Source organism: Delphinus delphis, chromosome 1, assembly GCF_949987515.2.
Source record: "Delphinus delphis chromosome 1, mDelDel1.2, whole genome shotgun sequence".
Classification (NCBI taxonomy): Eukaryota; Metazoa; Chordata; class Mammalia; order Artiodactyla; family Delphinidae; genus Delphinus; species Delphinus delphis.
The window spans coordinates 178697833-178720929 of NC_082683.1; the positions used below are offsets into that span (position 1 = coordinate 178697833).

At 37.0% G+C, this 23097-nt stretch overlaps 1 protein-coding gene across 20 annotated transcripts in view; it reads right to left on the reverse strand.

Moving 5' to 3' along the window:
- KCNT2 (potassium sodium-activated channel subfamily T member 2) overlaps positions 1–23097 on the reverse strand; it is a 414242-nt gene that overhangs the window by 356602 nt on the left and 34543 nt on the right. For 14 of the 20 annotated variants that reach the window (XR_009517121.1, XR_009517118.1, XR_009517125.1 and 11 more), the window contains exon 1: positions 16391–17254. The exons of 3 other annotated variants lie outside the window; for them this stretch is intronic. Coding sequence is in view for 8 of the 17 variants with exons in the window: in XM_059998767.1 (XP_059854750.1) it covers positions 16391–16485 (95 nt within the window). In the remaining 9 variants the exon portion in view is untranslated. Of the gene's footprint in view, positions 1–16390; positions 17255–20186; positions 20324–22531; positions 22589–23097 lie in introns of those variants that run through there. 3 more of the 20 variants (XM_059998574.1, XM_059998565.1, XM_059998547.1) reach the window with 3 other exon arrangements.

Below are 23097 nucleotides of genomic sequence, written 5' to 3' on the forward strand. Positions count from 1 at the left end.
CAGAGGAGGCTGGGTCCGCCTCCAGCCCCCGAGGTCTCATTGCTCTGGCCATGGTTTGGTTTGGGCACAGCACAAAGCAACTCCAGCCAACAGCACATGAGAGCATATCTGTCAGGATGCCTCTGGCAACGCTTTTCTCACTTTAAAGAAGGGCTTAATACAAGGACAATTCTTTTCTCTACCTCTTGACTTTGTCACTGGAACCAGAGGAGCCATTCAGGGACCAAGGGGACAAGCTCCAGGACACAGAGATAAGAGTAACACATGTCAATGGAAGCCATGGAGAAAACAGATATATCCTGGAGTCTAAAGTCAACCCTGAAACTATAGTAGTTCCAGACATCTTGTTTTATTGAGTGTATCTTAGCTGGGATTTTTAGGATTTGCCACAGAGAGAATAGAGACTTTCTGCTATTGTGTCAGGCATTTAAATTCTCTTTAGTTGAAGAAACAGACTCACAGACATAGAAAACAAACCTATGGTTCCCAAAGGGGAGAGTGGGGTGGGGGAGGGATAAATTAAGAGGTTGGGATTAACATATACACACTACTATATATAAAATATGTAACCAACAAGGACCTACTATAGCACAGGGAACTCTACTTAATATCTTGTAATAACCTATAATGGAAGAGAATCTGAAGAAGAATAGATATATACATATGTATAACTGAATTGCTATGCTGTACACATGAAACTAACATGATAGAGTAAATGAAATATACTTCAATAAAAAAATAGAAGAAAAAAATAAAAAAATAAATTATCTTTAGTTGAGTTTCTGCCTATAAAATGCAACATGAGATTGGTTTACCTTTCCATACATGTTGTGAAGAATACAAAACCAATAAATTTTAAAAGGATTAAATACAATATAATAGCTGTTATGTATTAATGCACATAATATTGTCACATAATTCTTTTTCCCCTGTGCTAGCTCCACAATTTGCTCACACTTATTTTTATGTAGTATGATATATAATAATTGCTTGTTTATTTGTCCTTCTCTCCTTTCTAAGACATATGAAGGTGGGAACACCTTATTCTTTGTTTTCAGAGGCTTAGCACAGACCACAATTCACGGTCAGGCCTTAACTATCCCTTGTTGAATTGAATTCAATTTTATCAATAATGAAAATGAATATGTTAAAGAGTACCTTCCTTGGATGTTCTGCAAGGCATAGTTAGATACTAGAGATTTTGCTACCTAGAATTTATAACCCCAGTGAATAATATCAAGTTGCATTGCACAAACATGACAAAGTATTTTATTGAATTTTTTTTTTTTGGCCATTTTCACTATCACTGCTCTACCTCTTTTATCCCATTAAACTAGCTTAATGAATTTCCTACTCTTCCAGTAGTTTCTAAAGCTACAATTTTAATCACACAACTTCCTTATTCAAAACCTTTCAACAATTCCCCACAGTCTACAGAAAAAAAAAAAAAAATCACACTCTTCAACTTGGCAATATAAGTTCTCCTACAGTCTTCCCCCAAACTACTGATATCCATTATTGATCCACAAGTATCTTATACTATGTCCCATCTAGTCTACTTACTGCATCTTTTCCTAGAACATGCCCCATGGAAGACCCACCATACCTTTGGGCTAGCCATTACTACTTTATGTCTAATACATGAATCCTAATATATAAAATTTACTTTCTAAAACTCTCCAAGAAGCTCTTTCTAATACTCCCATAATACTGTCCCTTGTACCATGTTCTACTTTATGGGAGTTATTTTGCATGTCTTATATCTCCCACATAATATAAGCTCAAGGATGGTATGAGCGTGGGATTGTATCATTCAAGTACCTCATATACATCATCCTAACTCATATGGTAGCAGGCATAAGTTTAATGTGAACACAATTTGAGATGCACAGAGGAACTTCCCCTCACTTTATTATACGGGTTTACTAAAAGGAGATATTTCTTGGAATATGTAGTAGAAGTTACAGAATCAGCAAGTCAGAGCAACTTTATAATGAACATTTTAACTAGTCTTTTTTCTAAAAACACATTTAATTATATATTTCTGTAAGTGACTAGAGTATGTTTCTCTCCTACCTGCCATGTGGTAAAGAGATGTATTATAAGCTTCTTTCTGATACTGAAGAGGAGAATGAAGTGAAATCAAAAGTGTTCATTCCATTGGACAAAAACAGCAGGTAAAGATCTGACTCGGTAAATAGAATAATAATTGGAATATACACGTTTTGGAAGAATGCGCCTCCTTCTATTCAAAGACTTGGAACATGTTTAGATAACTGTCACTGATATATTTCACATAGTTTTTATTCCTCTAGAAAATCATTCTATTCACACTAACACTGCAAAATTTAACATACTCAACTATTATAAGCACCGTTCCTCAATTAAAAAAAAAACCCTGTTTTTTACAGTATTTAAGACCAAAAGAATTCCTTCTGTTCATCCCAATTATATAAGTATTACTACCACCACTACCTATCTGATCTTTTCAACACCTCCACAAGTCTCTTGGACAAAGGCACTGCTGGCTGTCAAGCAGACTGATGGCTTTCACTGAGCAGCCCTATATGTAAAATTCAGAATTCACTTTAACAGTCATTTGAACTGTCACTGTATGAATTATGGACTGAAGCACATTCTGCTTTGCCATTTCAAAAGGAAAGCTTCTTGTGAATATTAAACTAGAAGTGGGAACGGCAATTTCAAGTCAAATGATTTAAACTACATACCTGGGTTTAGAAGGAGCTTTAAAAAACTATTTTGTTTCCATGGAGAAAAACATCTCAAATTCAAATGATCTTGTACTTTTATTATAATAATGTATATATGTATGTATGTGGTGCACATATATATTCATAGCTGTGACTTTTTTTCTTTTAAAAATATCTTCCTTATATTACAGAATTAAAATTCTTGGAACCTTTGTGTAAACCACGTGTGTTAAATAATATAGGAAGATCCAAAATGAATTGAAGACATGACTTTTTCCCTAGAAAGTTATATGTTATACCTGAAATAACATGTCAGTAATTATAAAACAACATCATGATATGTAAAATATATTGAATAGCCTGAGTGATTTCAAAGATTTCATTAGTAACTCTGGCTCTGTGTTTGATTTTGGGTCCAATCATGAAGCAGGGGGATGACGTGAACAGGAAGAGATGCCAGGAAGCCTCAGAACGTGGTGTGATACCAGCAAAGGCAATGAAGTGGATATCAGCATGGGAGGTGGGGAGTGATTTCTGTAACTACAATGACTAAATTTCAAAAAGCAGTTTAGGAAAAATTAATGAAGATATTATGTGCTCATAGACTGGAAGAATTAATATTGTTAAAATGTCCATACTACCCAAGGTAATCTAGAGATTCAATGCAATCCCTATCAAGATTCCAATGGTTTTTTTTCACAGAAATAGAACAAACAACCCTAAAATGTATATGGAATCATAAAAGACCCCAAATAGGCAAAGCAATCTTGAGAAATAAGAACAAAGCTGGAGGCAACATGCTTTCTGATGCCAAACTATATTACAAAGCTATAGTAATCAAAGCAGTAAGGTATTAGTATAAAAACAGACACTAGATCGATGGAACAGAATAGGGAACCCAAAAATAAATCCATGCATATATGTTCGATTAGTTTACAACAAAGGAGGCAAGAATATACAATTAGGGCAAGGACAGTCTCTTCAATAAATGGTGTTGGGAAAATTAGGCAGCCACGTTGAAAAGAATGAAACTGGACAACGATATTACACCACGCAAAAAATTAACTCAAAGTGGATTAAAGACTTAAACATAAGACCTGAAACTCCTAGAAGAAACCATAGGCAGTAAGGTCTTGACATAGGCCTTGGTGATCATTTTGAATCTGACACCAAAAGCAAAAGCAACAAAAGCAAAACTAAACAAGTGGGACTACTTCAAACTAAAAAGCTACACAGGAAAGGAAACCATCAACAAAAAGGCTGCCTACCAAATAGGAGAAAATATTTGCAACTGATAAATCTGATAAGGGGCTGATATCCAAAATATATAAAGAATTCATACAACTCAATAGCAAAAAAGCAAGCAATCTGATTTTAAAAATGGGCAGAAAATCTGAATAGACTTTTTTTTTTTTTTTTTGCGGTACGCGGGCCTCTCACTGTTGTGGCCTCTCCCGTTGTAGAGCACAGGCTCCGGACGCGCAGGCTCAGCGGCCATGGCTCATGGGCCCAGCCGCTCCGCAGCATGTGGGATCTTCCCGGACCAGGGCACAAACCCATGTCCCCTGCATCGGCAGGCGGACTCTCAACCACTGCGCCACCAGGGAAGCCCTGAATAGACATTTTTTTCAAAAAGACATACAGACGGCCAAAAGGCCAAGGAAAAATGCTTAGCATCATTAATCATTAGGAAAAAGTTAAACAAAACCACAGTGAGTGGGGTGGTGGTGGTGGTGGTGGGATGAATTGGGAGATGGGATTGACATGTATATACTAATATGTATAAAATAGATAACTAATAAGGACCTGCTGTATAAAAAATAAAATAAAATAAAATTCAAAAAAAAATCAAACCACAGTGAGATATCACTTCACACCTGTCAGAATGGCTATTATCAAAATAACAAATAACAACTGTTGGAGAGGTTTTGAAGAAAAGGGAACCCTCGTGCACTGCTGATGGGAATGTAAATTGGTGCAGTCCCATGGAAAACACTATAAAATTCTTCAAAAAATTAAAAATAGAACTATGATATGATCCAGCATTTCCACTTGTGGGTATTTATCTGAAAACAAGAAAACACTAACTCAAAGGATATATGCCACCCTATGTTCATAGCAATATTATTTATAATAGCCAAGATATAGAAACAACCTAGGAGTCCCCTGATGGATGAATGAATAAAGAAAGTGCAATAAATATATATGTGTGTGTGTGTGTATATACATATATATTTCAGCTAAAAAAAAAAAATGAAATCTTGCCATTTGTTACAAATGGTGTTGGGAAAATTGGGGAGCCACACTGAAAAGAATGAAAATGGACAACGATATTACACCATGCAAAAAGTTAACTCAAAGTGGATTAAAGACTTAAACATAAGACCTAAAACTATAAAACTCCTAGAAGAAAACATAGGCGGTAAGGTCCTTGACATAGGTGTTGGTGATCATTTTGAATCTGACACCAAAATGGTGTCAGATGGACCTTGAGGGCATTCTGCTAAGTGAAATAAGTCAGACAGAGAAAGACAAATAAAATATGATCTCTCTTTCATGTGAAATCTAAAAAAATAATAAGTTTTTTAAAAAAGAAAAAGCTCATAGATACAAAGAATAGATTGGTGGTTGCAGAGGGTGGGAGAGGGAGTAGGAGAAATGGGTGAATTGTTTGTTTTAGTTTAAATAAATTGATTTATTTAAAAGAAAAAACTGGGCCTGCAGTTTGAAGACATTGAAAATGTGTTTCCAGGAAAAAAAAAATTAATGGAGGAGTCAGTTAATGAAGAACATTGAATACTGGGCTGAGCATTTTAAATTTTACATAATAAGCATCAGTGACATGAATATTATGTTAAAATTATGTTAAGGAGATTCTGATGAGAATGCTTAAGTTGAATGAGACTTGAGCTGGCCATGGAGATTATTGGAGGTGGGGTGCAAAGAACAGGCTTAGAACAATGAAGCATGCTAGCAAGAGCTATATTAATTTAAATAAGAAGGAATGAAATGCTACCGATAAAGAATAGATGGAGATCAAGAACTAACTAAAAAAAAAAAAAAGAACTAACTAAAAAAGCAAGCTGAAAAATAATACAAAACTATGGTGAGTTTTGAAATGCAGAATTCTGGAGGATTATAATGATATTGGTGATGGTGGATAAACTGAAAAAATATTCTAGTTTGAGGTTATTTGTATCAATTAATTAGCAACCAGAAGTCTGCTATAAAAACTATGTGCTTAATATATATTTCTATGTATATGAAGATATATAGGGCTATATAAATAACTAAATTCAGGATATTTACAAAGTCTTTATATAATGTTAAATTGTATGATATTTACTTTAGGTATTTGTGGGAAAATAAATGAATTAATCTAACCTTCGTGAGGAGGTGAGAATAACTACAATTCAGTCTTGTGTTTTGGTTAGAATCTTCGTAGATTCTCCATGAAGTGAGTCATCCTACCTACTATTGAGTACATTTATACTTCCGGTTCACAACGAAGAATATAACCCTAAACTCTTTGCATTCTTAATTACTAATCAAAACCATCTATATAAAAAACATTTTTAAGGAAGATTACATGACAGACTCAGTAACCTCAGGAGTTTCTCTTTTTTTTTTGTCCTAAAATATGTATCTGAAATACATGTATGTGTGTCCTGTAGATCTACTTTAAGTGAATAATTCTTTCTAGTTATATCAGCACCTGACAGTGAGATGTCACAAAAGTCTTATGAAATTTGCTCTTCTTTTATGACAGGAAAGTGGGTGAGGATATTGTACACTAACCAAGATCTACGGGACCAATGTCCTTTCAATTTGAACACCAAGAAAAGCTGTATTTCTCCTGAACTGCTGGTTTATTTCTCATCTTATGTGACCAATCATGTCTTTGCTCTAACTCTGTGGTCCATCTCTGGTAACTACATAGGAACTCATGGAATTCATATCGTGTACCAACTCTACACCTGATTCATTTTCACCCCCTTATTATATTTTTCTTCAGCTGTTTTTTTTCTATTTATGCTATTGCACATAGTTATGTGAACCACTGCAAATCTTTTTTGGAACAGGTGAAACATACTAATAGGTACACCTAAATGTTAAGGCCTCCATCAAGTAATTTGACATTACCACATTTAGATGTCATAACATCTCTGCAAGAGGATTTTCATGATCACCAACACAATTACTGAGAAAAATGAATTTCAGGTGGGTACAAATACCTTAAGGAGTAGAAGTATAAGTAGAAAATCCCAAAGTTCTACTGAGAAACATAAAAAAAAAAACCTAGCCATATCAAAAGAAAGGTAATTGTTGTGAATTGTTGTGACTCCTGGGATATCGATTACCTTTAGCCTATTTCTACTATAAATAAATAAATATTTAAATAAACAAAATCTCTGCTTTGTTTGTTTCACTAATTTCCTATTTCAATCCACTTTATTTAGACTGTCAAAAGAACAATGCTCTATACGGAGAGAGGAAAAATTACTTTCTCCCAGAAAATATTACCAACTTCAAAAATTCCATAACTTTTCTCGAGTTACTCATTGTGATGCTAGCTTAAAGGGATGCAGATGCTATGTGATTCTTTTACCCTTCCAAAGCATTCACATTTCTTTGTGTTTTGTTCCTTCTGTTATTTCACAGCATTAAATCACATCTGTTTAGTTGTAAACATAGGGGGTAGGCATAATAATTAGATTCTGGTTCTAGCTCTTAGGATTATGTAATTTGGAACAAGTCATGAATTTCTGTACCTCAGGACATTCATCCTGTAAGAAGGGGAGGATACCAGATTCCTCAGAGCTGGTGTGAAGACTCAGTGAAATAATACATGGGACATGCATAGAACAATGTGTGACGTTCTATACCTTCTTCAATATCATCACCTATTTTCACTTCATCTTCTGTATTTTCAGTAAAGAGGTGGAAGAGCACAGGAACTCTTGTGGAGAGATAGGCAAGAAATAGAAACATCATACAAAAGCTTCCATCTACAATTTGCCAGTGTCATCATCCCATGGTGTGGTCGTGACTAAAGTCATTGCCATCACTCCTGACTGGAACTTGTGCAGCTTACTAATCACCAGATCCAATTCCTAGCGGATGGAGTGGTATTTCAATTTTTGACAGACCTGACACAGCAGGCTGTCCATTATTAAACCACACATCTGGTCCCTCTTGTTAATAACTGGTTGTTTGCAAAATGTGGACAATCTGCAAGTCTTCCCACAGGGAGTTAAATGAGGTTGAAATGTGTTAACCCACTTTTATCCCTATTCACACAGTGATTTACAAGATGGGCTAAGTGTGCCCCCATAATAATTCATCATTCTGTTTCTGTGCAAGGTCCACTGCAAGACAGCCAAGAACAAGCTGTCCTTTAGTCCTTAGATTCACTGGTTTTTGGCTTTGTGTGCAAAGTCCATTTCTTGCACATACACAGTGTGAAAAGTAGAAATAATACAACTCTGAGTTTAAGAAAGGCGCACACAGAGGGAAATGATTCTCACTCTTTAAAGCCGTGGCGTAATTGCAGCAGTGCTGAGAAGACTAAAGCACAGTCCAAAGAGAGGCCCGGTTACGAGTCTGAACAGGAAAGGGGTCCAAGAGTTGAGACTTGCTGTCAGGCAACAGTGCCCTACAGACCAGCCAAGCTTCGCAGCCTGGGTTTCTGTTTCTACTTCCCTTCACTGCTTCTATTTGTCGAAAAAAGACAAAGATAAATATGATCAATCCAAGACAAAATCGGGGAGAGAAATCTCACTGCCCCCAGTCACCCTTTTCCGCGGATCCTCTTCTCAGTTTCCGCAGGAGTATTTCCCCCCCTACTCCTTTCAGGTGACTAGGACTTTCCAGCCTCTACCGAATCCCTTTCCCAACTCCAAACCCATCCCCACTTCCCAGCCAAAGAGGACAGGTAAATCTAATACCACGGGAGCACTCAGCTTACACAAATGATTTACTCTTCTGAGTATGTGCAGTGGTTCTTCCTTCCCTTGAAATTATACTACATCTCAGATTCTCCTTAAGAGAATCTAGTTCTGATTATTGAGGAATCAAGGTCAGATATTTTGAATTCACTCTTCTGCTTCCAGATGATCAGATATGAAGGACCCAATGCCATTCTTACAGCGCTTTCTTGACTTCACAACACCTGGGTTTTTATTTATCTTCTGCAAGCACGTACATGGTCACTCTTGCACATGAGAGATATGCAATCAAATATCACAGTGGCTCAGGGTCATGCAATACCCAGACACTGTAACAAATTATGAGGCCAAACATACATGAACAAAGATTTGGGTTGGAGCAATGGAGGGACCTAAGGAACCACAGCCTATGCTCTGTAATACATGAGTGTATAACAAAACAACAGTGACATAATACAGAATATTAGAAAAGTTATCAATATTAATGATTGTTTTAGGCAAAAGAAAACTAATAATGTGATTTGGCTGGCAAAGTAAAGCTCATGATTGCAAAATGTGGCAAATTTAGTGCTCGCTTCCGCAGCACATATACTAAAATGTGGCAAATTTCTTCGTTTCTACGTTAATTAGAATCGAAGTACAATAATCATTATAAATGTGTATTAGGTATAAATATTTAATATGGATTATATTAAATGTTTGACAGATTAACAATGTTCTATATTTTATTGAATTGCAAGGGTAAAATATCTATGCTCAGTCTTTATAATTTGTTCATAAAGTTTGGTCATTTGCTTACAGCTTTAAAAACCTTACATACCACCACCATGACTACCAGAAAGAAGTTTCTGGCTCAGCTTAACTTTATCCACTCTACTTGGGCGGTACACTCAGTATGAAAGGGGACTCCCGCCCACCACCCGCTTCACTCACATCCTAGTTTTTACTACTCCACACAGCCAGTTTGAATTTGTACTGAGGTTGAGATTTTCTCAGTGCTACAGATGCACCTTTTTCTTTTTACTCTGTTCTCCAAGTAGTTTTCTCTTAAATTGCAACTTGATTGCTGTCTAATGATTAAGATACTTGTGAAAAAAAAAAATCATGACCTATTAAAAAAAAATCCCATATCCAGTCAAAAATTGTCAAAGAGTAAAAGTAATTGTCCTTCTGGATTATTACCTATTGTTTTGATTACTTTTACAGAGAAATTTTAAATTAGCAACTTAAGACTCAGGAAAAGCATTAGTTTAAAGACATCTTGATTGAAGGTATTAAATACAGCTCAGAAAAGGCCACCCTTATTAAATTTCAAACTATAAATATACAAAGCTACTGGTTAAATTTCACTGTAAAAAGTATTTCTTCTTGTTTCATTTTCTAAAGGCAACTTAGACAAGCATGGCACATAAGTAAGACAACGTTGGCAACACATAAATACACTAATAAAAACAGATGAACCATCAATGACAAAATGATATATAAACATATAAACGATAAACAAGAGCATGATTTTTTTTGCTTTTTTGGGGGGGGTATAGTTCTTTTACAATGTTGTGTTAGTTTCTACTGTCCAGCAAAGTGAAGTAGAGTTCCCTGTGTTATACAGCAGGTTCTCATTATTTACCTATTTTATACATATTAGTGCATACATGTATAATCTCCCGATTCATCCCCCCCCCCACTTTCCCCCCTTGGTGTCCATACGTTTGTTCTCTACATCTGTGTCTCTATTTCTGCCTTGCAAACCGGTTCATCTGTACCATTTTTCTAGATTCCACATATATGGGTTAATATACGATATTTGTTTTTCTCTTTTTGACTTACTTCACTTTGTATGACAGTCTCTAGGTCCACCCACATCTCTACAAGAGCATGATTTGAAAAAGCCAATAAAAGTATCGCATTCACTATTAACCTAGCTACAGGTACACGTGATGACTAAAGATATTGTTAATTTTTATTTGGTACCAATAATGAAGACCAAAATAAGCTTTCATTTGTATTACTTCTCTTACTACCTTTCAAATCTATTTTTGCAGAAGTTGAGTTACATTACTAACAGAGAAGGAAAAAAGTATGCTAATTCTGATAAAACAATAAGTTAGCTGAAATCATTTTCTTGGTCATCCATCTGGATTTATGTCTTTCTACCCATCCTCTAGACTAACTTGAAGCTGTAGTGGAGAAGCTGTTTAGTAGCAAGTTTAATCTCCTTAAAATGTCACATACCTTATGTGGAAAATGAAATTGCTACATTCCAACTTCCTTCACCCAAGATTTATTATACATAGAGGTATCTTGAGAAAAGTGTAATACTCACAGAAGAGGTATTACAAATAAGTAACCATATACAAAAAGTGGATATATAAGAGTGGTTAAATGGAATCAAACTTTAAATTCCAATAAATTTGAAACGCCGTATTTCAATTTTATTAATAAGAGTAGGTAAAAAGAAAAAATCACATGTTTTTATATAAAATATGAATGTCTGAATTATTGGTAACTATTGAAAAATAATAATTATTACACTATCTTTTTCTCTGCATTTTATATATTTTATATATATATATATATATATATATATATGTATGTAAAGTCAATTTTTGCACCATTACCTACTTCACCAGTAGGTAATTTTTTATTGCCTTATTCAAGGAGATTTCTCTTAATATAATAGTGCTAAAAGACACCGAATAGTCTGGGTTTTCTGATAATAAGTGCTTAAATCATTTTTATAGATATTGCATATGCATGGTTGGTTCCACTATATAATTAAACAGTAAAAATAACATTTCGTTCTTTTTAATAACAATTAAAATATTTTAAAAGTATATTTACTGACCTGAACATAAAAACTTAGAATAAGAACTTTATATTAAATGGCTACTTTTCAAGATAATATATAATTTAATAAGAAAGATAAAATTGGTAACACATAAATGTGCCAGATGCCAATCCAAAACCCATTTTCCCAATTCAATTTGATTATATAAAGTCATATTACATATTTTCATTGTATGATATCTAAACTTACACATACTCCAAAAGCTATCCAACATCCTCCCCATTTTATAAATACTTCTTAAACTATTAATTGATTGAACTGTACCCTTTGTTCAATCTCTTTTATGTTTTCAATTACTACAATGCACTAGGTGACTTGCTTGCATTACTTTTAAATTCCACCTACAAAATATGAAAGATATACTTAAAATTACTGGAGTTGCAACACCTGACCAAATATCTGAAAACTAGAATAATGTTAATTTAATAAATGGCCTGCTCCGATATGACTGCAACTGAGAATTGTCCATTAACAGTAATTTATCCACAGCTGTGATAATTTATCCACATCAAGTGCATTGTGTTCCAAACTTTAAAATTACTGAGTCATGATGAAGGATGAGAAGGGCTTGTCCTAACTGCCTAAAGGCATTTAAAACCTGAAATTTACCAATCTTTAACTGTAAGAGGATATTCTAAATTTTTATTGCTTTATGAATCTTAGAAACATTAAAATAGAAAAAAAAAAGTATTTTAACACTACAACAATTTTACATATTACAGAATGGCTCCCATATAAGATCAGTTAAATTCTGTCTCTACTCATATTGGTTTCAATCATAGAGTAACTTTGATGATATTAAGTATTCTAAATATTAAATTCAAAGTATATTAAGATTTTGAGCCATCTCTAATATATTGATTTTAGCTACTGTATTTTCAAGCCAACACTGAATATCCTATCTACAAATGCTGGATGCTCTTCTTGACAGTCTTAAAACAGAAATTCTGCAAGGATATCATCATAACATAAGCAATACTTTCAACATTCTGGGGGAAAATTCACCTCTAATTATATCTGTGAACACCTCCTGATCAAGCCCTGTTTCATTTTCTTTCTTATATTCTTCCCAAAGCCTAACTTAGTGAGTCCCTCAGATGTAGCATGTATTCAAATATTAGCTGATTGGATAAATGACCATTAAAGAAATATTATACAAACCATTTAAATTAGATTTTTGTGTTCTATTCAGGAGGCCAAAAAAGTAAACACGCATTATATATACAACAGACATCCCTAAGGCATAAGCAGTGTTGTCATTTAGCAACTCTCAAACTTATTCATGGCCTCCCAGAACTAACGTTATTCCTGTGCTAAATTATCTTCACTGCTCTAACTCTTTTCCCTTCCGTGCTACTTAGAACAGGATACCAAAATGCAAATAAGGGAGAGGTAATTATGTAAGGACGCACTGACCTATACGTTACATAGTCATTCCATATATTTCACATAGAATACAGATCTATCACATATACATTATACATATACATACATATTGCATGTATTTTAAGTGTGTGTCTGTTTCCCTACCAAAAGGTGATACAACATAAACACAAGTGAATTATCCAAGGCTAGTTCACAGACAATCTACGGTGTGGAGTACACACTTCCTGTATCCTGATAGACCCACCAATATTCCCTCTGTAACAATACCCCTTCACACATCAGTGATATGCCTCACTAATTTTCACATGCCAGTCCAACATATCCTACTAAGATTGAATTTAAAATTCTTAAAATGAAGGGCAGGGTAGAAAGTGTCTACTTTCCTATCATCTAATTCCCCCGTCATTTCTAGGATGTGACTCTAGATGGGGAAGGTACCCAGCCTGATCCAGATTCCACCAGAAGAAGATCTTGAGTTAAGGATCAAAGCCTAAATAGTGTATTTGGGAAATGATACAGAAAATACCAGTTAGGGAGAGGGGGAAGGAAGCCAATAAACTCGCAATACCGAGCCAGTTATCACCGTGAGCCAACTAGAGCTGAGTCCCATTGGACACAGTGTAGAGAACATGCTCCAGAATGGTCCCAACCAAGGAACTAGGAGGCTAAGGTATTTGTCTAACAAATCCGTATTTACTCAGTGGCCTTGCTCTCCAAGAGACCCTGGTGTGCACCTGAGGCCAGGAGAAAACAAACAAAAAACCTCAGACAGGCAGAGAGTGTTCATAGAAAATATCCAGAGAACATGGGCAGAGCGCTAGATGCATCTGTTGTTAGAAACTGTCTACTTATTCCTGTATGAAAGACTGCTTCCTCCTCGACTCTGCAGGAATTGAGTCCACAAGATAACTGAGCAGAATAAAATTGCTATTCAGCCTTAATCGCAAAGAGGAATTTGTGACAATACTAAAGACAAAAGAGATGACTTTACTTATTGCATATTAATTTAAGATTCTGAAGAAAATTTTAAAAGTTGCAAACTTCAAGTCGTAGGTGAAGAAGGGAACTAACATTAAGAGCACCTCACCTATGCTAGATGCTATAAAATTATTCTTATAAGTTCAAATTTAATTAAGTGGAGGGAACTTCAGAGCTTCTTGAGTAATTTCAGTCCAAAGTCATCTTTACAGTTGTAAGATATATCACCAACACAAGTATTTAATTTCTCAGAAACTGAGTTTCCTAGTCCTTAAAATAATTACCTACAATTCAGGGACTATGTGAGGATCGACTGAGATAACACATATCATAAGTTAACATATACATGTGTTTATATATATATAGAGAGAGAGAGAAATAGATAGATATATAGATATAGATATGTTACCCACACACATACATATAGGCATATAACATATAGCATAGTTAACATATAGCACTCGCCAAGTACTTAGTACCAACTAAGTGTTAGTTTTACAGAAATATCTTACAGAAATAAGATTACTGAATTTCATAATGGCTGAATGACTTGCCCAAGGCCACTCAGGTAGTGAAGAAATAAGCATAGGATTGAAACCTGGGTCCCTATTAATCAAAGGCTCTTGTCTTCGAAGATGGACAACTAATAGAACCAAAACAAAGTTTTCACGGAGCCACAAAATTACCTTTAAAGTGGACCCACGTTTGGTTCAGTAACAATACCTCATTTTAACAGTACGTATGGCCTAATTTTAAAGCTAAAGTTGGTCTAGCATAAACTTTCATTATAATACGTATTTTAAATAAACGTGCAAAACTTTTTTTAACATAGCAACGACTCATTTAGGAAGCAGTCAACTAACCAAAATTCTTAATTCCTGAAATATAACTGCAGCACCCCTAGAAAAGTGAAGGCAACCACATGGACAATTAGCATCTTGGATACGATGCTAAAAAAACAAACAAACAGTGTTACCACCACCAAGTCCAAAATGTGTACTTCATGTGCTCAGCCCAACTCACACTTTTCCAATTAGGATTTCTATTCTACACGATGATCCTGACCTCCTGAAGTAACAAATACAGATCCAATTACTATGAACACTTCACTGTACTTGATGAGCCACTGAGCTAAGTTAATATAGTTTATCTAAATGTCAATTAGCATTGAAATTTGTTTAAATATTCTTTTCTTCATCTTCAGTCAACCAGAACACCTTACATTCCAAGCATACTCGTAAACTGGTATTTGTTCTTTAATTTTTTTACCAATATATATGTTTTTGCCTAAAAAGAAGAGATTGAACTGAAATATTATCCTCTACAAAACATCCATACCCCTTTAAATTACTAACATGAGACCAAAGAAGAAGTCCACAATTGATGCTCAAGATAAAATCCCCTGTGTGTAGGGTAGGGGTTGGTATTGAGAGCTGAGATGGGAAGGAAAAGAAGGAAGGTATTTCCCAGTGGTTGAACAAGGAGATTCTGAATGGGACCAATAATGGATATTTTATGCAATTAAAATAGAACATCAATACCAAACTGAACTTTAAGGAAACATTTCAGTTGAGTTGAAAGACTACTTAGTATACACATATTATTTTTAAACAAGGAAATGTGGCATGTGATACCTAAATGATTATTCTGGAAAATACTAAATTCAATGAAACATAAACTGTGCTTTTTAAATAATAATAAGACATAGCAAGAGGAATTCCAGAAGTTTAACTAGGCAAAACAGTGATGCTATAGATAAAACACATGAGCAACATTTTGCTAATAATAATATTTTAGTTTTGAGACTTAGTTTTAATTTTGTGACATATACACTATTTAGGTTAAGTACGTTATTTATGAAAAGGTTGGATCATACTATACGAACACCATTATTAGTAATAGTCATAGTTACCCGTTCAAAGTGAGTATTTTCCACTGCCAACGCTGTCATTTTCACTAACTACCTGTTACATATTTAAACCAATTGTCTACCTGCGTCTTCAAATGTTTAAAAAGCATAAAATTCCCAGTGGCAGGAGTCTTGACACCTAATCAAGACAAGACTGACACGGAGTAAGTAAACAGGTGGGTGCAGGTGATTTTAAGTTTCTAACGTGCTTTTTCAATCAACTTGGATGCATTTTCGAATTTGGTTAACAACACCTAAGAAAAAAAAATGAAAATTGACTGGCACTGATATTGCGTGCCATTTGGATGTAATTGTACCTCTCACGCCAGCCTCATACACACCCTAAGAAAGCACAGATAGACAAAAGAATAAGCACAAATAAATGCAACAAATACATTGCAGGGATCAGAAAGTGAAAAGGCAAAGAGTTCCTTGCCTACAGCAATTGCTCTAGAGAGTCAAAATGGAGAGACACGTCAAAGAGTCCCTTTTCCTCCCTCCCCCAGCCTCTGGCTCCTTTCCCTCCTCTCCCTCCTTTTCCCCTTCCAGCCTTCCCATCCCTCCCTTTTCCAGCTGCATCTACGGAACCACACTGCAGCACACCACTCACCTGTCGTCGTTCTGCCATCCTTGGTCCCCTAGCAGCAAATCCCGAAACCTGTACCTGGGAGGCAGAGGGGGCACTTCGCTCTCCAAATCAACCATCCTTTCTCAAAGAGTGGGAAACGTAAAACAACGAATGGAGGCGAGGAGGACAAGAGAAAGAAAATATTGCGGAGTAGAGGGCGAGGACTAACGAAATGCGGGAGATGGGCTGGAGCAGGGGAAGGGGCTTGGGATGGGGGAGGGGGGTCTGCTCCCAGCCGGAAGCTGAGGCTGAAAGGGGCCGGCTCCTCTCTCCTGAGGGTGTGATGGGGATGATGCAAACCCAGCCCAAGAGCAAAAGTCTGGCTCTGACAAGAACCAGCGCTGCCAAGGAACCGCCCCCAGGATCGGCGCCGCCTCTGGTCCCCAGGACTCGGGGGAGGCGGGAATGCAAAAGTTACTTCGCCCGAAAGAAAAAAGAGAAAAAACGCGCGGTGCCTAGAAAGAGGGGAGAGGGGTGGGCGTGCGCTCAGCGTTAGGGTGAAGCACTTTCCCTCACGGCGGGCGGCGAGAGCCTCCTCAGAGGACAGCTCCGGGTAGCAGGTTTCCTCAGGCGGACGCCCCGCACGGCCGCGCAGGCGCCGGGGGTCCCGGGGTTGGAGTCCCCGCGCGGCGGACGGGCTCTCCCCGTGGGCGGGGCCGCCGCGGAGGCCCCGCCAATGAGACGCCCCTCATTAGCATGACGGTGACGGCGGTGCCTGGGGAAGACCAATGGGGGCGAGCCTAATTAGCGGCTTCCAGGGCTCCAACCCCCTCTCTGGAGGAGGAAGAGGACACGCGCGCGTGGAGTGTCCCCAGGTCCCCCAGCTCCTTCTCCTTGGCCGTCTCCAGCCAGGTAGGCGGGGTAGAAATGGCACGTTCCGGGAGAGGGAATTCCCGCTCCCAGCCCCAGGAAAGTCTTAGTCTTTTTTCTCACTGACTGAAAGCAAGGGAGGTGTTTCCCTGATTCTGGAAGAGAATGAAGGGCCACTTTAGGCCGCTGCAGAGAAACGATTAATGCAAGGAGGATGACATACTAGGAAATGAGCGCTGCTGCTACTCGTGGTGCTGTGGGCTTCCAAGTGGCCTTCACCTTGCCAGGTGTGCTCTTGTTAGTGGCCCACGCGGTCAGAGGAAGGATGAAACACACAGCCTGTTTTTGAGTATGGACCGCAGCTTATGGGAACCTGCTGTGTATACAAGCCCTAGTCCTATTTGCCTATAGTGTTTTTCCACCAAGAACCGATTCCATCAGGGTACGTACAGACACCAAATATTTCCCCCTCTGAGAGACTCGGGCCTGAGGATACAAGACTGTATCACGGCCCGTGCCCTCAGGATCTCATCGTTTGCTTGCAGGAACAAGCTTATAAATGAAGTGATACAATATGAGACACAGTAATCAAGCAACATATAAAGAGTTTTGGAAATACCTGTGAGATAACACACTTTTTCATGCAGGGAAGGGTCAAGACATAGAAAGTGAACTAAGACTTCTATGCTAGTTTGCAACTTACTCAAGGGAAGGGAAGAAAGCAATGGAGTGAGGAAAGAGAAGCCTATGAGTAGAGGCAAAGGGATATTTTTAAATGTTTGGTTTATTCGGGAGACAGTGATTAATCTGGTATGATTAAATTCTCAGTGACGTCATGTAGTGGAGGGCTTAATACAGAACGTTAGAAATTCAAGAAGAAATCAGCAAAAAGGTAATAGCAGATAAAATAGAATGAGTACCTACCTAAATCTGAAGAATCAGTGGAAATAGATGTCTCTGTCGTCCAGATCCAACCCATTCTTCCAGACCCATCTCAAATGACATCTCCTCTATTAGATTTCCTGATGCGTCCAGCTGGTTAAAATGCCTTCTTCCTTTGAACCCTTCATACCCTCTGTGAGTATTTTGCTTGTAGTGCTTATTATATTATGGCCTGCTGTGCATTTTTCTACATCTTATCCCCCTTCCTGTGGCTTATCTCTCCAGGACAGTGCATTCAAAATGAGTAAAATCTTAACAATGTTGAGATGCATTAAAAGCTTTTAAAGATAGTAAATTAATCTTTTTTCACATTTGCTTTAGCTCGAAAGTTGTGTATTTATGTTTTTTTGCATAAACTTTTGTCATCCCTTTGCCAAATGAGAAAGTTATATCACTACATTGCTAGTTGGGGGGAGATGGGGCCAGAAGAGAGAGAGAGAATATCTGTTTTATATTTTGGACCTTATCATCTGCTATAAAGATAGCTCTATGAAGTTTGCTTTTTTTTAATGTTCCAGGCTAATATTTATATTTTTATTTATATTATTATAGTCTGCCTTTATATATTTGGCAGAAATCTGAAATATTTATGTATCAGTAACAGACTCAGAAGCAAGGCGCTAAAAACAGGAAAAAAATAGCTGTTGAGTGTTAGACTCCTGCAATGCTAGAGATTAGAGAGTAAAGCAATAGCATTTGACTTAAAAGAAAGTTGTGCTATGCAGCAGCTTCCCACTAGCTATTTTACATTCGGTAGTGTATATATGTCGATGCTACTCACACTTTGCCCCAGCTTACCCCTCCCCCCACATCCTCAAGTCTATGTCTACCTCATTCTATGTCTACCTCATTATTCCTGTCCTGCCCCTAAGTTCATCAGTACCTTTTTTTTTTTTAGATTCTATATATATGTGTTAGCATACAATATTTGTTTTTCTCTTTCTGACTTACTTCACTCTGTATGACAGACTCTAGGTCCATCCACCTCACTACAAATAACTCAATTTCATTTCTTTTTCTGGCTGAGTAATATTCCATTGTATATCTGTGCCACATCTTTATCCATTCATCTGTCGATGGACACTTAGGTTGCTTCCATGTCCTGGCTATTGTAAATAGTGCTGCAATGAACACTGGGGTACATGACTCTTTTTGAACTAGGGTTTTCTCAGGCTATATGCCGCTAGTGCAGTATTGTGAAGCAGTTATACTCCAATAAAGATATATTTAAAAAAGAAAAGAAAGCTGTACACCTTATTTTGGTGTCACTTTTATGGCAGTCTTAATTATTTGGCTTCCAAGTGCCCAGAAAACATTTTAAGAGGGAGCAAGTACCTCAGAAAGAAAGAAAAAAAATATAGAATAAGTAAAAACTTGCTCAGCTAGTAGTGTCATAGCCCAGCTGTTAAGGATACAAAGGGTACAAAGGACCGTACTGTGTCAAAGCAGGTGGAGACCACTATGTGCCTTAAAATTGTCACAGTGAAGAATCTTATCTTTCTAAGTTTAAGAAAATAAAAAGAATAATGCAATCTAACAAATACTATCCTGACTTCTTAAAATATAGCAATATTTGGACATTGAAACTTAAATTTAGAATTGGAAGATCCTTTGCTCTCCATTCTATTTTTTTGTCAGTTTTCTGAAGGCAGACTTTTCATTTTTTGTCATTAATTTTGACTTTTAGCTCTCCCACCTGTCTTTCTATACTTTTTTCTCTTTTTTGTCATGTCAGTTCCTGCTGTTAAAATATATTTTACTCTTTCACTCTTTTTATCTTGGTTTCCTTTTTTCATTGTGCTCTTTTAGTGTTCCATTTCATAGACTCTTTTTCTCTGTGTGTGTGTGTGAAAGCTTTCATCCTACTATAACATGAAATTCGATTTTTAGAAACATTTTTAAACTTGGTTCTGTACATTACAATTTTGCACCTTACTCACTGGTGTTCTTAAGCACCCTAATCAACATCTAGTGTAGATTAGAGCAATAGACTAATTTGGTCCCATACTACTAAGAGAGTACTCACCAAAAATCTTCTGAATTACAATGGTGATGGAGTAGAGCATGTTAAGAATGAGAATTAGGGAGAAGATTCATTCCCTAGTTTAAGAATTTTTCTTTCCAGAAAACACATTTGAGAATATCTTCTAATTTCTTCCTTTTCTTTAAAAGAAAAAAAATTGTTTTTTTTAAATTTTTGATTTCCAGTACACTGATTGATTATATTAATATTTAAATATAAAAAGAAATGAGTCATTCCCATGATTGAAGAATGATTTTACTTACAAAAAAACAGTTTCTTGATCATTATCTTGTGAATAATGAACATAGTTGTGAGTATAGAATATGATGGATTTTTTTACCCAAAAAATATGTGCATATTACATGTTATTTTTATGACAACATTTTCAAAACTGTCAATGATTATGTCTACCTAGACCTGTAAAAGCTATTTGAAAATGAATTTTAAATAGAAAAAAGTAACTTTCTATGTGTTAGACTACCTACTTCATAGATGCTTCATCTGTGTAGGCAGAAAAAGACAGGATAATCCACATCTATTCAGCATCATTAAGCTACATAGCAACATCTCAGTGTAATGGAGAGAGATGTGTTCAATTAATTTTTTTAAACAAAGATTCATGGAGTAGTTACTATGAATTGAACCTCTCATAGTCTTAATGGGGGAGAGGAAGACCATACAATAGTTACACTAGAATGTGGCAGATCACACTCATTAGCACTGGCAGCCCTGTTGCTGAGGAGCTCAGAGGGACATATTCTGGTTTTGGAAAATCAGGGAAGGCTTTGTGGAGGAGCTCACATCTATACTGAGGGATGAAAAAAGTGAGTGAGTAAGAGAAGAATCAGCAAGTATACAGGTACAGATAATGGATATAAGAAAGCAATGGTAATTTGAGCTCAGGGTCTGTATTTAGATGGGGAGGGGGCAGAGAGGAGGGAGGAAAATTGGCAGGAAGGTTAGTAGCCAGGAGCTGCCTTCATTTATCATCTGGAGAGGCCAGGCAGGTCATGCCAACAAGTTTGGGTTTCAACTTGTAGACAGTGATGAATCTCTTGAGGATTTTTAAGTAAGTAAGTGACAAAGCCCAGTTTATGTTTGGAAAGACCGCCACGGTTAGCAGTGCAGATGATTGATTGGTGGGGAGGACAGGAAGGGAAGAAAGGGGACCATTTATGAGCCATACAGTATGTCAGGAGAGATATGCCAGTTGTCTGAAATGAGGCAGTGGTTACAATGCAGATGTAAAGGAGAGGACAGATTTGTAGGAAATTAGGAAGATGGTACTGGCAGGACTGGATAAGTGAGAGAGAGACTATGAAATTTAATGGGGAGTGAAGAATCGATGATACTTTCTAGGCTTCTGGGATGAGTAAGCACGTGAAGAGTTTACTGTTGGGTGAGATAGGAATATAGAAATAGGTTTGAGTGAGAAAATGAGTTCACTGTGAGCCATCTGCAAAAGGGAGAGGTCAAGAAGGTTTGAATCTGTGGGTCTGAATATAAGAAGCAAATTCTTATCCAGACAGAAAAAATCAGGAAGCATCATATAGAGGGGTAAATGCACCTGACTCGAGGCACTGGGAGAGCACAGCAGGGCAGACACTGAGCCTGTAAAGGTTCCCGGGAAAGGGGATGGGCTGGAGAGGTGGGAGGGATGACAGAAGGGAATTCAGCTTCTACCCGCAGCGTAGAGACGGGCATTTCTCTATTTTCTTAATTAGTTTTATTCTGTGACCCTTGATTCAAGCTAAAATAGATTCTATCTGCAGGAAGAAAAATGTAACAAACCCTGCCCTATATTCTAAGCATGTCCAGCCACATGAGCAGAATAATTTTTATTTCAGCAACACTGAAAAGAGGAAGCAGTAGAGAGAAAAGGAAAAGGCAGACCATCACAACTGATTCACCAATTCCACCTGAAAAGCACAGGTAAGTAGTTTAGAGGAAGGCCATCTGGAGATTTATGAAGATATTGTGGTAAGTAGCATGATTTACCCAACACTTCTAGTGGTTTTTGTCATTCTAAAATTAAGACTTGCCCGAGAGGCAAATCTGTGTGTGTGCTTTACGGTGGAAGCTTGTCAGGAGTTATATTAATTTAATATATTAATATAGTCTTTTATTATGAATATATTAAGAGCAATGTCCTCTGTGAGCTTCCTCCTTGCTTCCTTCCCTTTTCTCAAAGCTCTCCCTCAACACACATCTTATTCAGCATCACTCTTAATGATAACACACATCATCTCCCTTTACCTGCTTCTAAACTCTCTTCCTTTGACTGATTTTTTGGAGGAAAAACACAGAGCCAAAGGGGGAATTATTTAGTATCAAATGTGATTCAATACCTTCGAAGCATTTTATCCGACAGTAATCCAGGAATCACACCCACATGAGTCTTCTACCTACAAAACAAATATATTTTCTGCAGGGAAAAAAATCTCCAGCATGTTTGGAAAACTCCAGTTCTCATCTTTGATCTACCCATCCTTATGTTGCTAGGGTCCCAAATCCAGCTCACGGGTAGATCAGACAAAGCACCCTGTTCATGTTCGTTCCTCCACCTTCACCCTTGTCATCTCCAAACCTTCTAAAACAAGTAATGGCAGCTACGACTTGGCCTTTTTCACAAGGGTTGTCAATTAGCGGGTGATCAACAACTGTCTAGTGAGTGGGTGAGAAGCTACATATGTGAATGGGTTAGGTTGTATCCTTCCTTGTCATTCTTCAAGCACAATAACGCACAAATGCTAAAAAATTAATAGCTGCAGTGTAACTGTTATGTGCCAGATATTATGTAGGAGATTCACAACAATTATGAAAACCAAATAATTTTGTCCAGTTTTGAAAGGTAGGAAAACTTAGGCTCAGATAATGTTACCCAGATAGAAGGTGCTAGGCCAAGATTCAGAAC